We start from the raw sequence: 16,324 nt of genomic DNA on the forward strand, positions 1-16,324 counted from the left end.
GTCTATATGTGTTGTACCAACCATGTAATCATTTTTCGCACCCATACACAAGGTCTTGAGCACTGTCGCAAAAGTGTCATCATGGTCGTCCTAAAGCCTATCTTAAGTGTCGCACTTATCGTATCTTGTCGTGAGTCAGTCACATGGAGGAAAATTTTCTTCTTTGTTCTGATGATCTACATTGTCGTGTCATCAAAGTATGCTAAATGTGTGATCACAATCAAGGTTCATCACAGTTCATCACTTATCTCACATTTAGCCATTTTCAAAAAATCTTCCCAACCGAGAAATTTAGCTTCACTGAGATCCAATTGAACTGCGCATTACATAGCCTCAACCCTCTAAGCTATAATTTTTATTATTGGAACTTCAAAATGCATAGTCCCTATCCCCCAGGAGTACTTCTCTACACAATTCTAATGCTTAGCTCCCGATCTTGACCCCCATAATTGTGCAACTATGTCTCCCAAACTACCTTGAATTGTGCAATTCACATCTTCAACCCTTAAAATTTTCCCTTGGCTACTGAAAAATCACAATGCACAGAACCCCAACCTCCCTTGATATCGAAAACTATTCAATTGGCTATTGTAGTGTCCTTTCCCTCAACCAGACCACACTAACCCCAAAAACTGTGTAGTTCTGTCCATAAAGCCTCTTTGAACTACACATTGCATAGTATCAGAGGCTAAGCTCTCCCCTTGACTACTGGAACTATGCAATAAATAGTCACTGAGCCCCTCTTCATAGTTTGTCACTTGTCATGGGCTTAGTTGATGGATAAGAATGCATCATATTAGACTGGGGGTTTTCAAATTGACGTCGTCTCCTCATGAGTGAATTGCAGGAACAAATATAATATCATGTCATGGCGAGATGATGGAGAAGGAGAAGAAGGAGGGAAGCATGCCTGAAGACTCTCTTGTAGCTGAAATTACAAGTTGATCAATCGAGCAAAGGAAAAGGGACATAAGTTTTCAACTACCATTTAAGAATAAAGATCATTGAATATTTCACATCACCAAGCAATGCAAAGGTGAAGAGAAAGCATATCAAAGAAGACATATAACACCTAGAAACAACACTTGCTTGACATTGCCACATCATCACACATTCCATGTTAGTAATTTCATGTCATGTCATGTCATGAGTGTTCACATTCCACAACACTATTGTGGATCATGTATATTGTATTCAAATGTATTGTAAAGTGGAAGTCCAAAGGACACACATGGGATGTAAAGAGTCATGTATGTTGAAAAGTCATAGGAAGTCAAACATTCATGAGCATAGTCAAAGATTCACCCTTGGTTATATATACTCCCTTATTGTATGAGAAAATTACTTTTCACCTTGGCTCCTCCTGCAAGAATTAGAGAGGTCAACTAGTTCTTTAAGGAGCGTGGAGTGGCTCCAATGTCCCACTATTGGGGCTAGTGATGTACATTGTAAACATGTGTCTTGGAACTTTTACTTAATAATAAAAGCATTCATGTCCAACATGTTCTTCATGCATGAAATATTAATATTTGTAAGGGTATTATTTCGATGTTTTTATTTCATGTTTGCTTTCACATGTGCTAATATAATTGAACTAATTTAGTTATTATAGTTCTTATCTTATTGATAACGTGTTGTAATGGTTATTATTGTTGTCCCATTCTTGTGGACTACTCTGCTGGATGTTAGATGGATCCTTCTAGTTCACATGTGTCTCTTCTTGGGTGGTACTATTACCTCTCACTTAGAGGCTCACTTTCCTCCCCCCACCTTTGTAATATAAAAACCTTGACACAATTGAAACTAAACACTCACCAAGCACACCACCTTTCTTTTTAAAGATATCATTGCATCCCTCTCTCATGTTGATAGCTAGAGCTAAGGAAAATCTTTAAGGATTTGGAAACCAGTCTTTATATTGGATGGGACTCCTACACAAAATGGTGTGAGGTCTAATTGGGACTTCATACTGGGGAGTTCCCCCAGATATTGGTGGGTCCAGCACCATCAACATGATCTCTAACATGAATTGATATTTTGTGATAAAACATTGTTAATGTAGAAAATCTTGTAGATTCACAAGCTCATGCAATTTACTAAAGCACATGACAATAATCTACTTATACTATCAACTAGCAGAAGCCAATAGATTGATGAAAACAATAATAGAAAGAAAGAGGAGGACAAATCAATGTCACATAACATAATAAATATATGGCGAAAGGCGCAGCTCAAAACCCCACTATTTGTATTGTATTAATCCTGAAAATCAAGATGAAATTACAATGCTTGGTCTCTCAAGAAAAATCCTAGCACTCAGTAAAATTAATCTCCAACTCACAAGCAAATTATTGGCCAACACTTAGCCAATTCTCCTACTCTCCAAGTCCCTATTTCCTTTCACAATTCCTATGGAGGATAGCTTTTATTTAAAGGGAAATAAAGCCTCTAAAAACTGTGCAATCCCTTAAGGATCAGTTCCTCAATGCATGCACTATTAGTGCAACTAAGAAAAATCTAAAATAAATAGTACACTATCCTTGCACTCTAGTCTCAACTGGGTCTTTCTGAGAATTGACATGCATGAGTTTCTGTTGAGGGAATATTCAGTTAACTAGAGTAGCACTAGTTGAGTGCACTAATGCATCAACTAAGTATTAACTCACCATTAGTTCCTCAAACAATTTGGAACTAAATTAACTGGACTTAACTCAATAAACTGAGATAACTAATTACCACTGATACTTAACTCATCATGGACCCCTATAATATAGAGAGAACATATACATGACTTCAGAAATACTTCCAACATGAAATTCCTAAGTTAACTAAGTCAACACACTCTAGTTAACTATTACAAGTTTCTATGAGAATAGAATTTGATTTTAATTCTCAGTTTAATTCAAGGAAAAATTAAACTGGAATTTATGGATTCTATTTTTAACATTTCTTGTTGCTATTTTCAATAGTTAAGTTGTTTAAAGTTAATGTGACCATGTAATTCTAATTAAATCTTATTGATCCATAATAAAAAGTTTTCATAATTTTTTTTTAATTTAGTATAATTTTACTGTCCTAAGTGAGGTTGTTTCGGACTTTTGAAGGTCATTATATCTAGAATCAAAGTGCATTCTCCATTCTCCATCCTTCTTTAGACATAACATTATAGGGACAACACATGGACTTAAGATTTATTTAATCAATCACTTGTACAAGATTTCTTGTACCTATCTTCTAATCACCTCATTCTCCTTTGGGATCATTCTTTAAGCTTCTTTAGCAAAAGACTTGCTCTAGGAATAAGATCAATATGATGGCTTATGCTTTTTATGGGAGGTAACTTATGTGGAAAATCATCAAGCACAATGTTAGAAAGATCATCTAAAAAATCATTAATTTCTTCAGGTAACTCATTTAGATTGGTGTTAATAAGAATTTCCTTTGGCATACAAACAAATAAAAAGTTTACCTCCACACTTTTTATTCCTCGTAGTAATTCCTTCCCACTTATCAATAAAAGTTTAGATTTTATTTCTTCAATTATCCTTTACTCCTTTTATGGAAAGCATGTATGTTTTTCTCCATCCTTTTAAAAGGTGTAAAGAAGTATCCTTCTATCATCTATTTCCTTTAGAACATACACCAAGGTTTTCCCAACAAAAGGTGATAGATATCCATGGGAATAATATCACATATAATATGCAATTCTATTTCACATTTGTTCATTGGTCAGAATATTATGTTTTCTCTTCAACCAAGATAACTTATATGGATTAGGGCTTATTGTATTTTTCAAACTGAAATTGTCAACCACCTTTGTTGATAGTAAATTTTCAGTGTTACTGTTCTCAATTACAATTGTACAACACTTTCTCTTTGCATTGTAGATAGTCCTCGGTAATTTTTTTCTTCATGCTATTTCTTTTGTCTTTTCAACTGGCTTCAATAAGACTTTGTTCATCAATAAAGTCTCTCCAGTATGTGGTGCATTCTCCTATGTGGTTGTCTTCTCATTCCCTTGTTTGCCTTGAGCTATGTGTGAACTCGTTTTCCCAATGGAATCGTTCTATGGACACTTAAATCATCTATTTATAAGTTTGTCTCACTAAAATAACATGAAGGAATATTCTCTACCTCCTAGGTGAGGTCTTCCTCCTCTAAGATTACTTTGTATTGGGGGATTTTTCTTTCCATCTTGAATTTCCAATCTCCTTTCTCTAAGCTGAAAAATTACCTTTTCCATCCTCTTGTCATTGTTGTTTTATGTTTCCTCAAATCCTTCCATTACTTTTGGCCATCTTTTCTTCGGCCTTAAGAACAAATTGATATGCATATTCTACTATATTTAGGGATAACAAACTTGAATACCAATACTTAAAACATTAATATATTAAGCCGCTTTTTCAAGAGTATCATAAACATATCAAGATAAAATGTTCACTCTCTAGAATCCTTCAATGTACATTATAATAGGCATTACTCTCTATTTTAAATTATTAATTTTATTAAATAAAGAAAGATGATATTCCTCAGGTAAAAATTTACCTTTTATCTTAGAGACCATCCTATACAATATTTTAATCTTCCACTAAACCCATTTTCATTGTCTTGGCCTACACATCATCCCACCAAAGTGATACATGATGTCTCAGACTAGTCACCAAAATTTAACTCTCTTTCTCTTCATCAAATTCCTCATGATTGAAGTATTTATCCATGGAATTCACCTGATCAATTACCTTCTCCACATTTAACATGACTTAACATGTAGGAACTTATGTTTTGGGTCTCAAACTAGTCCCCAAGATTGATCTAAGTATACTTATCTCTGTATTTTGTTTAACAGGTTTTGCATCTTCTCCCAAGGGCTTTTCCTCTTCACCATTTACATCCACTATGTTAATATCCCTCTTTTTATTTTTTCCCTTGGATTAAAATGAGTTTCAATATTTCTCACCTCTTCCAACAAATTAGCATTTCTAGCTTCTCTTCCTTGATCGCATCCTCTCCCCCATACCCTAAAGGCCATCTCTTGATAACTATAATATTATCTCACACCTATGTAAATTGTTTCCCATTTTGATACCAGAAATGGCATAGGTGAAAGGAACAACCTTCCACTCATACGCTAGTATTGAATATTTTGAGAAAATTGTGCACTATCCTTTCACAGTGATTGATTTCTCCATTTCTAGTGATTTTATCTTTGACTGCAAAATAGTGAATGCGTTTATTTTAAATGAACAATGAGGATTGAAATTTAACTTGGAATTTATCACATAGTAGTCTCAAAGTTCCAACGATTGTTTTTTTTTTTTTTTTGTAAACTACTGCATTTCTATTATCTACATCAAATTTAAAAATACAAACTAAGAAACCTCAATCCGCCCAAATGGGAAACCGGATCTGTTGGTTCCTCTTCATCAAACATTCAATACTGTTTTTCGTTCTACATACTGTCATGAAAAACTTGCAGGACATTAAACCTTTTTAATCCAAATGTTTCCATAAACTGTTCTTTCAAAGATCTGCTAAAAGACCTATCTTCACTACTACTGTTGAGACATGCAAACGAATTTCCAAAAAAACAGAGCAGTAGCATCTAAATTCAAAAAAAGACAGTTAACAAGCCTCTCAATTCTCCGCGCTTCCCCTTTTGATTTCATTGTTGTCTTTGGTCTTCACCAGCTCCTTCAGCATCTCCCGAATCTCCTTAATTTGTTCGTTCTGTTGACGCAGTATACCTTCAACATTCGCCACCTCCTTCTTCGCTACCGACGCTTCCTGAGCCATTTCCACCATTTCTGCCGCGACTTGCTCCATGGCCTTGGCCAAAAGATGCTTCAGTACCCAGTACGTGTGAAGAGCTCGGCGGTATAGAGTTAATCTGCCTCTGGTGTTGCCTGGGTCAGGCAGCTGGGTTGTCCATTCTTCCATCTCAGGGTCTGACGGTTCTTCCAGGACTCTGTTTTCCATAACTTCAATGATTTTCCGGATGTCTTCATTCGTTTCTAGATTGTACGCCTGTTCTGCCTCATGCACCGTCCTGCAGATAGATTTCTTTCCCCTTTTTCGCCTTCCCTGAGGCTGGTTCCCCTCCTCTCCGTTGTTTGCTTGCCGGGGTCTACCTCTGCCTCTTTGTTCATGAGCTTTCCTTCTTCCATCTGTTCTACCTCGTTTAGCACCTTTGCTACTCTGACCTGTTTCAAAAGTCTTACTCTGAAAACCCTCGTCCTAGTTAATCTCCATTTCGTCTGAGCTTTCGATTTCAATTTTTATTCTGCTCCGTTCAAATTGCCTGTCTCCGAATTCCTCCCGCTCTGCCTGGACTCCTTTATCCCATCTCGCTGCCATTTTGATTCGTTTGAGGTGTTGATTTTGGTTCCTCTGCCAGGTCTCTCCTTTCCTCGCCACCTTCTTCAAATTCTTGCTGTCTTTCATCCTTCTCTTGTTCCGCCTTATAGATTTCTCGCCACCTTTCCATTTATGATGAGTTTTCCTTCCACTTCCTTTCTCCCTTGTAACTTGAATGATGCTCTCTTTGGTGTTTTCCAAGATTTGTTTTGGATTGTGTACCTGTTGCTCTGAATTATCATTAATTGCTATAGTCAGGGAGGTGTGGCCGCCGTCCTTCTGTCCTGTCTTTGCTGCCGAATACACCTGCCTTATCTTCCCGCTCCGGATCTTCACGGTTTTTTGATTACCATTATGTTGTTTCATGGTTATCGTTGTCTATGAGTTGTTTTAAGCTATCCCATCTTGTCATCACTATTTGATTTGTCCAGCTGTCATCCACTTTCCCCATTAATTCCTTACTTCCCCAATTGGCCAAGCAATCCGCAGGCTTATTTCCTTCTCTCCTAACATGCGAGGTGATCTTGTATTCAATATCTTTCAATGTTTCCTCAATTTCTTGGACTATGCTCGCTGTTCTCCAACTTTTGACAACCTGCTCCCATTGTTTCCCTTGTATTAATTTTCTAATGGTGGTTATGACCAGGGTTGAATCGCTTTCGATCTCTATTTTCCTATATCCGTTTCTTGCAGCAATTTTGAGGCCCTGGTAAGCTGCCATAAATTCCGCTTCGTTATTACTCATTATTCCTCCATGTTCTGCATAGATCCATTCTACCTCTCCTTGTCTGTTTCTAAAGATTCCTCCATATCCTGCTGGACCTGGATTCCCCTTAGCCACTCCATCAAAGTTAAGCTTGATAAACCCTTCTTGAGGCCTTCGAAAGACTGCAAGACTTTGGCCAGCGATAGGTTGTTGTTGCTTTGTTTTTTGTTGAAAGACCATCCCTTGTTCCAGGTTCAGCCTTTTTAGGATTTCTGCTTCTTCCTCAGAGGTCTTCCAATCTTCCTCTGTCCAAATTTCTGCAAGGATTGATTCCCTGATTTGTCTCAGGGTCCTTTGCCAAACTTCTTCCGGATTTGATATTTTCCCCTGGAAAATTCTTCCATTTCTCTCTTTCCAAATATTCCACACATTGAAACCTGCCACCATGTTCCAGGCTCTTCTTACCACCGAGATTTTAAACTTTCCTTCTCCCCAATTACATAGAGTTTGTATGATATCCTGTGGATTTCGTTCAGTTGTTGAAAATAGATCTTTAGTCTTATCCCATTGGAATTGGGCCATTCTGCAACCATTTAGGAGGTGTTCCTGGTCTTCTTCGTCTTGGTAGCAGAGACAACATCTTGATGGGCCTGAGAATCCTCTTTTTTGGATTCGATCCCAGGTTAGAATGCGTTTTCTCCCTACCAACCATACGAACATCTTTATCTTCGGCCACCATTTATTTTTCCAAAGCTTCCTCCATTTCTGCTCATCTTCCCTCTGCTCTTGCTGGATTTTTATATTATATGCTTCCCTAATAGTGAAAGTTCCTTTAGTTTCTTTACCCCATCGTAGAATATCATTGCCTCCTCTGTTTTTTATTTTCCTGGACTCTAATTCCTTACTGAACAAGGTTTTTTGTTCCTCCGTTGCATTCCTGTTCCAGTCTTCCATTGTTTTCCATTCCCTCCATTCTTCATTTTCTCTTCCTTCTATCCAATAATCTTTGACCCAAATGAGTTCTCTGTCCATCCCTGTTCTGTAGATATCCTGCATTCCCTGTAGATTCACCATTTTTTCCCTTTGCTACCACGCTTCCTCCCAAAATATCGCATTCTGGCCCCCTCTGATTTCCCAAAATATATGTCCATCAACTAATTCTTTGCTTTGATTAGTTAGGTTCCATATATCTGATCCTCGCGGTGTTTTTTGTTTCCTTAATATTTCTTCAGGAGTTGATGGCATATTATATTTTGTTGTCCATATTTCTTTCCATAGGTCCTTCCCTCCTTGCATCCATCTCCATCTTAATTTGGCTGCTAGAACTTGATTTAGGACCGATGGGTCCCTTAGACCTAGTCCACCTTTTTCTTTTGGTTTGGTTAGGCTATCCCATGAGCAGAGTGCCCATTTCTTTTGTTGCTTAGGCCCTCCCCATAGGAATTTTCTGTATATCTCTATCAGCTTATTGCATATCCCTTTTGGTGCTACCATTACTAATAATGGATATATCGGAATCGCCTGAATGGTTGATTTGAGCAAAACGACCCTTGCAGCAAGATTCAGAGTACGGAAAGACCAATTTTCCAGTCTTTTCATGATCTTTTCCAAGATGGATTTCCAGTTTCCTATTTTAAGGGATGATGATTCTAGCATAGTTCCTAAATACTTTGTTGGAAGTTCCCCTTTTCTATAGCCCAAGGTCCTGGTTAAATGATTTTTTATGGGTTCCACTGTATTAAAAAAGAATGTTCTTGATTTTTCATTATTTACCTCCATACTTGAACCTTTCATAAACACCTCTAGAATTCTCTTTATCCTTCTCACCTCATTCAAGGATACTTTGCAGTATATCATGATGTCGTCCACAAACTGTTGATGAGTGACAGTAGTATGATTGCCCCATAGTCTCAGACCCTGGATTTTCCTTTCTCTTAATTCTTTTTTGAAATATCTACCTAATCCTTCTGCTGCTATTATGAAGAGAAAGGGGGATAGGGGATCCCCTTGTTGAAGTCCTCTTGAAGCATTAAAAGTAATAGATGGGGCTCCATTTAGCAGGATGGAGAAATTTGGCGTGGAAATCATGCTTAAGACCCACTTCACCCATCTGTCGCAGAATCCAAAGGCTTGAAGGATGGCTTCTAGATATCTCTAGTTTAATCTGTCATAGGCTTTTGACAGATCTAATTTTATCAGCATTCCTTTTTCCTTTTTCATTTTCAATGTGTGGATTACTTCCTGGGCCACCACTAATCCATCCAGAATCTGTCTTCCTTCTACAAACCTAGTTTGTTCTAGGGATATTATGTTCGGGAGAATAGATTTCAGCCTCTAGGCCACCATTGATGCCACTATCTTATAGATAACGTTACATAAAGCTATAGGGCGAAAGCCTTCAGCTTGATCCGCTTGGGTAGTTTTAGGAATGAGAGTCAACAAGGTTGAGTTTATACCTGGCCATATTCTTTGATTGATTCTAGTTTCCTCCACCACTTCTAGAACCTCTTCAGCAAGGAAGTGCCAACCTGCTTGGTAGAATTCTACCGTGTACCCATCTGGCCCGGGGGCTTTGTTCCTTTTCATATTCCTGATCGTTTCCTCCACTTCTTCCATTGTAATTATGCTCATCAGAGCCAAATTCTGTTCTCTGGTTACCATTTTAGGGATCTCCCTGCTTATGTTCATTATAGCCTCTGTTCTATTGTCTTGAGTTTCATTTAGTAAGTTTTTGAAATGATTAACCAGAACTTTTTCAATTTCTTCATGCTGGAGGACTCGCTGACCTTCTTGGTTTTTTATGGAGAAAATTCTGTTTCTTTGTCTATGCTGTATCATTGCTTTATGGAATAACTTAGTATTCCTTTCCCCTTCTCTAAGCCACTAAACCCTTGACTTCTGTCTCCATAATATCTCTTCTTGTTTCCTTCTCCCTTCTAGCTGGTTTATTATAATTCCTTCTTCCTTTATTCTATCTTCCTGTATACCTTCTAGAATATCCATCTGCTGTAGCTCTTCCATTCTTTTCTCTAGGCGCTGTTTCTCTTCTAGTATATTTCCAAATTCTTCTTTATTCCACTTTTTTATTTTGTCTTTCAGCTCCTTTAATTTGAGTTGAAAGGTGTGCATTTTATTTTTCCATTTTTGTTCACTCTTCCTCCACCATTCTTCAAGTTTCTTTATCAGCCCCTCATTTCTGAGCCAAAATGCTTCAAATCTAAAAGGTTTGTTATTTGGTCTTTGCTTGAGATCTATTTCCATTTTAATCGGCCAGTGATCCAATCCTGTGACTGGAAGAATTGTGGCTTCTATGAAAACATCTTTCATCATTATTTGTTCGGAAATCAAGAACCTATCAAGTCGTGAAGCAATTTGATTAACTCCCCCTCTTCGGTTGTTCCAAGTATGGTTTCCATTTATAGTTTGAATATCGATCAGTCTCTGCTCCCTTATCATATCTCCGAACTATTCGATTGCTTTATCCATTCTCCTTAGCCCTCCTCTTTTTTCCGCTAAGATTTTAATCAGATTGAAATCCCCTCCTACTATCCACTTCTTTCCAGGGATTAGACTCCTCAATGCTTTTAGATTTTGCAGAAAGTTTTCCCGTTCTCCTTGGGTATGGGGTCCGTAAACCCCTGTTATAATAACCTCCTCTGTTGTTCCTATTATCTTTGCAGTTCCTGTTAGAATTCTTGGAAATCTTATCCAATTGCTTCATTGTATTTCTTCAGGGTTCCAAATTATTACCAAACCCCCGCACTCCCAATCGCATCCTGTCCCATCATTTCATATCTATTCTTGGTTTTATTCAAAATATATCTCATTTTCTCAGTACTTATTTTTGTTTCTTGTACTATCATTATGCTGGGCTTATCTTTTTTCAGTCTGTCATTTAAATACCTCTGTTTGCCTCTACTATTGAGGCCTCTTATGTTCCAGCTTGTGATGATCATCGCAAAAGTTTTGGAGGGGATTGAAATACCTCTGAGAGAGTTATAACTCTTCTTGAATTTACTAACATCTCTCCGACTTCTTGAATTGTTTCACTCATTGTTCTTCTACCTCTTTTTTTGCCTCCCTTGCCAATACTGCTCATTCCTAGATTTTGTGTTTCCTGCATCTCCATTTTCCCACCTCTTCGATCTTCAGTTATTCCTTTTTTCTCTTTGTATCTTTGAAAGGCCTCTTTGTACATCTGTTTCTGATCCTCTAGAATAAATCTTTCATCGAGCCTCTTCCATTCCTGCAAGAGCTTCGTCATTACTTGTTCTTCTTCCTCTCCTTTTGTTTTATGTGGGTCTATTTCCATTCCTCGTTGATCCTCTTGGTTTTCTATTGGATTCTTTGTCCTCTCTTGACCTTTATCTACTTGATCTGCCTCTTTATCTGTGTTTTCCTTTATGACTTCCATTCCTTCTATTTCCTCATCTTCGTTCTCCTCTGTTTCTACTTCTTCATCCTGTAATATTTGGAACTTGTTTTGGGATTCTATAATATGGATTCCTTTTTGTTTGTCTGTCTGTGTCTTGCTGTTCCCTCTTTTTTTCTTCCTCTACACTTCTCTGAATTCTTCATTCTCCTTTCCTGATTTCTTTGTTGTGTTTCTCCTCTCATTTTCTACTTCCTTTTGCTTTTCTGATAACGTGATAGGGCATTCTCGGTATAGATGACCATACTCATGGCATCTTCTGCAACGAAAGGGAATGTGCTCGTAATCAATTGGTTGATGCCAAATCTCATCGTGATATTCCAGCTCTATTGTGTCTGGAAGTGGCTCTGTTATGTTCATATACGCGCATATTCTTGCGTATGTTGTATATCTTCCCCTCTTTGTCGACTCTGCCACTTTCACAAACGATCCTATTGTGTTACCTATACCCTCAAGGATCTCTGGGTCCCAGAATTTTGTTGGTAGGCCAAAGAGTCTGATCCATACCGGGGCTGCTAACATTCTTTCTTTATCTGGGTTGTAACAGTCTACCCACTGTCTCATAAATAATCCAGCATTGTTTATGAAGTAGGGTCCTTCCTCAAAGATCCTTTCCCTGTCTTCTAGATTGGAAAATATGACTGTAAAAAATCCCTTCGCCCCCAGCTTTATTTCCACATGTCCTTTTGGTTTCCACCTTTGCTGGATCCATCTGAGAAGGTCTTTCTCTACTGGCCAATATCCTACAAACTTACAGATCAAAGCATAATCCTTCATGTAGCTTCTATATTTCTCTAATCTATTATGCGGTATTACAAACCTGGGTTTGTTCGTCGCCCTCGGCAGACATTTACTTGTTGCTCCCGTTCTCCTTTGCGTTCCTATTGCTGAGGTCTCTCCTTCATTTGTTCTGTCTCCTTCCTTCTGTCATTCCTTCCTCGCTTCTCCCGTTATCACTGCTTTGAAGGAGGGGATCTCTCCCCTCCCCTGCTCCGTTTCCATTTCGTTCCCTCAGATCTTGCGCTTCTATTTATCCCCCAGTCTTTAGGTTTTTGTCCTTTTCTTGCTCTGGTTCCTATACTTCTGATTCTCACACCCGAGATCTGTCCTGGTGCGCTGCTTCCACGATCGACAGCCCTTCTACCCTACCTTTGACGAAACCCTCGCCTGCCAAAGTTCCAATGATTGTTATATACTGCCCCTTCCTCCTATGTATAAACACTCCATGAGAATTTGTTTGACAAAAACACAAATGGATAGATCTTCACTACCCAAAATGCTTTGAGTTGTTGATCTTCAAATATTATAAACAAAATATTTTCTAGGTCTCAAATACACTAAACTATTAATTGTTAAAAATTAGAAGAAATGGATTGCACACCTTTTCTCAAATCCAAACTATTGATTTTAGAAAGAGTTAAATGAATCTAGATTAGACTTAGAATTTTTTTTGATATGGAAGCAAAATAAATCTCAAAGGAATTTTGACACTTATCCACAACATAGAATACAAGAATATACTTAAAAATGATGATTTTACCTTATAGGTATGCATTCAAAATTAAAAAAAAAATCAATGACAAAATTTTAATAGAAATAAGAACTCCAAAAATCCCACACCTATAATTTTTGAGCTATGTTTTATATTTACTAAAAATGATCTATCAAATTTTCTCAAGATCTATTGGAAAACAATATCGAAAAAATGCCTATTAAATACTAATTACTAAAAATAGAGATTACATATCGATTTAGGAAAACAAACCCTAATTACAACTATTCTAATCTCTAAAACTAAATTTAGGGAACACATTCCCTTTAGGTAGGCTCAAAATTATTTTCTATAGGTCAATGTGGAATTTTGAGAGATGTTCCTATACCAAAGTATGCTAGTTCTAATTTTAAAAGATAATGATAAATTTACTCTGAAACCAACTTGTATCTTTTTAGTTTAATGTAAGTATTTTTATCGTTTTTAATATAATGTTTTAGATAACTACAATGTGAATTCTCTTACTATCCATGCTACTATTTGTATTTGTATGCACAACAACCACTTGCAAGAGAATTGTGAGAGTGAAAGACACCTACTTTTTGATGAGAGTAAAATGGATCCATTTTTAAAGGATCTAAATAGGGATTTACACCTCTTAAATTATAGGGACAAATGATGCCTATATCAAAATTTTACTACAACCCTCTCTGCTACCATTAGAATTTTCTCTTTGGAGGTTTCATATAGAAGGAATAATAGAACTACCATCCCTTAATATAATGATTGTAAAATTGATAGGAAAGTGATTAGGGATTCTCCTCAAAAAACCTTAAAACTTGATAAGATAAATATGTACAAAACTCTTATTAAAAGAAATAAAATATACTATATAAATGAAAAAAATGGTTATTGCACCTCTCTAGTCTAATCCTACCATGTTCTGAAGGGAATTTATGATTTGAAAAATTAAACAAAATATTTTGATTCCCTTGAAGAACTCAAATATTTACCTTAAAAATCTTTATGAATCCTCTAATACCAAAGATACCTTTTTGAATGTTGATAAAGGGGATAATACCTTTTCTTTAGATGTTATTGAGTTTAAAATTAAGTAGCTTGCTAATGGGAAAGCTAAGGATATTAAAGGCTACTATGTTGAAAATTTTAAAATAGTAGGACCTGTTAGCGCTTGAGATTTCACCCTAGGCTGAGGAAGGTAAACCTTCAAGGCAACATCAAACCATTTCACCTCGTAGCTAGCCCTACGGGGTATGAGAAGGCTCTCTCCGGTCTATCTCAGTAAAATATTCAATGGCGAGATGACCCACAAAAGTAACACTGATATTAGGCTAGTAAACGGATTAGAATGATTGATTTGGGGGTTTTAATTAAATAACGGGGTTTTTCTGGGCTGCTTGGGCAAAATCACAGCTTCAAACAGAGAAATATAATGAACAACACAGGTTGACGACTGAGGCAAGGTAGGCAAGGAATTTAGCATCAAATCTAGATTTTTTAAATGGGATGGCAAGACTGGTGAGGAGCTAAGGAGGGCAAATAATACTTTGAATCCTCCTTAAACAGAAGAAAACATTGAATTGAACAAACTTAAAAGTGGAGCATGGCAGGCATGAATTCTCACTTTAACACTTCATTTGTTCAGCTAGAAATGATCGTGAAATGAAATGAAACATAACGGTTTACATATGTAACAGAGGAAAAACTAATGCTAAATTAACATACCACATGAATCTCAGAAGTTAGAGCTGTGAAATTTCATTAAAAATCCCTGCAAAAAACTGTACATTGAAAGCTCTGTTCCAGCACTCAGCACTCAGAAAAAACTCCCCTCTAACTCTCTCTTACAAATGAATTTTTTAATACATTAAATAAAACTGCTGCCCAAAACAGGGGCGCTGTTTTAACTAACTACACAAAAATTGGAAAGAACGTTTTCTTTTTAATATATGAAACAAAAAACCACTGGGGGAAAACAAATCGACCCCAAGACCCGGCATTTATTTTTATCATTATTAATAAAAATAAACTAAAAAAACAATCAGCGCTTCCTGAAGAGAGAATGGCGCTCTTTCCACTGAAATCTGTCGATGATTTGGCTAATTTCGAGGCAAATCTGGTGAATAGGTGGCATTACAGGTGTCCTTCCCTTTGCTAAAAATAACATAGGCAATCGCTCCTCGTTTTCTGCTCGAAATCTTTAACAATTTCACACTTGTGTGCCAGTTGTATTCATTGAGTGCTCTTATCGGCCTGCGCTGTCTCAAATGGCCCATAGGTAGTATTTGCGGTGGACATGGTTCAAATATAGGTACTGTGAATGTAAGTTTCTGTGGACCTGATCATTTTTGCCTTGTCTAGTGCACGAGCAGCATCTGTAACAAGTGCTCTTCTTCTTGCAAACAATGCAGGATCTAAGCATATGCAACGCCTTCCAGTAGCCCTCATAAAGGATACAGTCACCATACAATACAGTAGAAGTCTTTGTTTTACAATCTGCAAATTATGCTTCAAGCCGTAATTCATATACCTGGCCAGTGTCCTCTCCAATCTGTACACAAAACTCGTCTCGAGTTTTCTCAGATAACAAGACAAATGGACTGCTGTCTTTTTTGGCCTTTGATTCTCTTGATTGACTTTGTAAGAGCGTTGTCTCATTTGCATAGACTACTCGATGTTCCAGCGATGAAGGCATTTGTGGAAATTCATCAAAAGCTTCCATTGTTATTGGATCCAATCGTCCTTCAGCAATGGCAATCACCATTGACGGTGGCAATTCTCTGAATATTGTCAAATGCCTGAGAGAATCCTTCTGGTAATGGCTTCAAAAATGAGAGGCATTTCATATCAGCATTATACACTCGAGCATGATGGAAAACCGCATTTGCTTCTGTTATCATCTGAATATTTTCCAACTGGAAATAGAAGCCCATGTATTCCATCTTCAATATATTTTTGAATTATGGGGAGTTTGGGAACAATTATTGGCTTTTCCAAGGACATTGCTCGTATCAGAATAGCTGGAAACGCTTGTTCTTCATGAAAGGATCCATAAACCACCAAATCTGCAGTACTCAGTAAGATGTTTACATCGTCATCTTGAGAAGCATGTTGGACAATTCCAGTTCGAAATCCCAGTTTGAAGTGCAACTGTCTGCAACGCCATCCCATAGGTGCTGTTGAAGTTGTTACTCACAATGACAAGCCTTAAAGAAGTACCAATAGAATCATTCATTTTAAACTTTTCCATTAAATGCATGGTAGCTTGCATTACCAGTGCATGCTCCCTCCATATACCTGTGTAAGAAAATTGACTTTC

General features: G+C 37.2%; 1 protein-coding gene across 1 annotated transcript; it reads right to left on the reverse strand.

Moving 5' to 3' along the window:
- Window positions 1-11,615: 11,615 nt before the first annotated feature.
- LOC149208581 (uncharacterized) lies at window positions 11,616-12,269 on the reverse strand. Its single transcript, XM_089398384.1, has one exon. It carries the CDS (start codon window positions 12,267-12,269, stop codon window positions 11,616-11,618), a length of 654 nt encoding a protein of 217 aa, XP_089254510.1.
- Between the last annotated feature and the right edge of the window lie 4,055 nt (window positions 12,270-16,324).

This window comes from Pinus tabuliformis, chromosome 1_2 (assembly GCF_031772625.1).
Source record: "Pinus tabuliformis cultivar Carrire ecotype Pingquan chromosome 1_2, CPIR1, whole genome shotgun sequence".
In the NCBI taxonomy this organism is placed as follows: Eukaryota; Viridiplantae; Streptophyta; class Pinopsida; order Pinales; family Pinaceae; genus Pinus; species Pinus tabuliformis.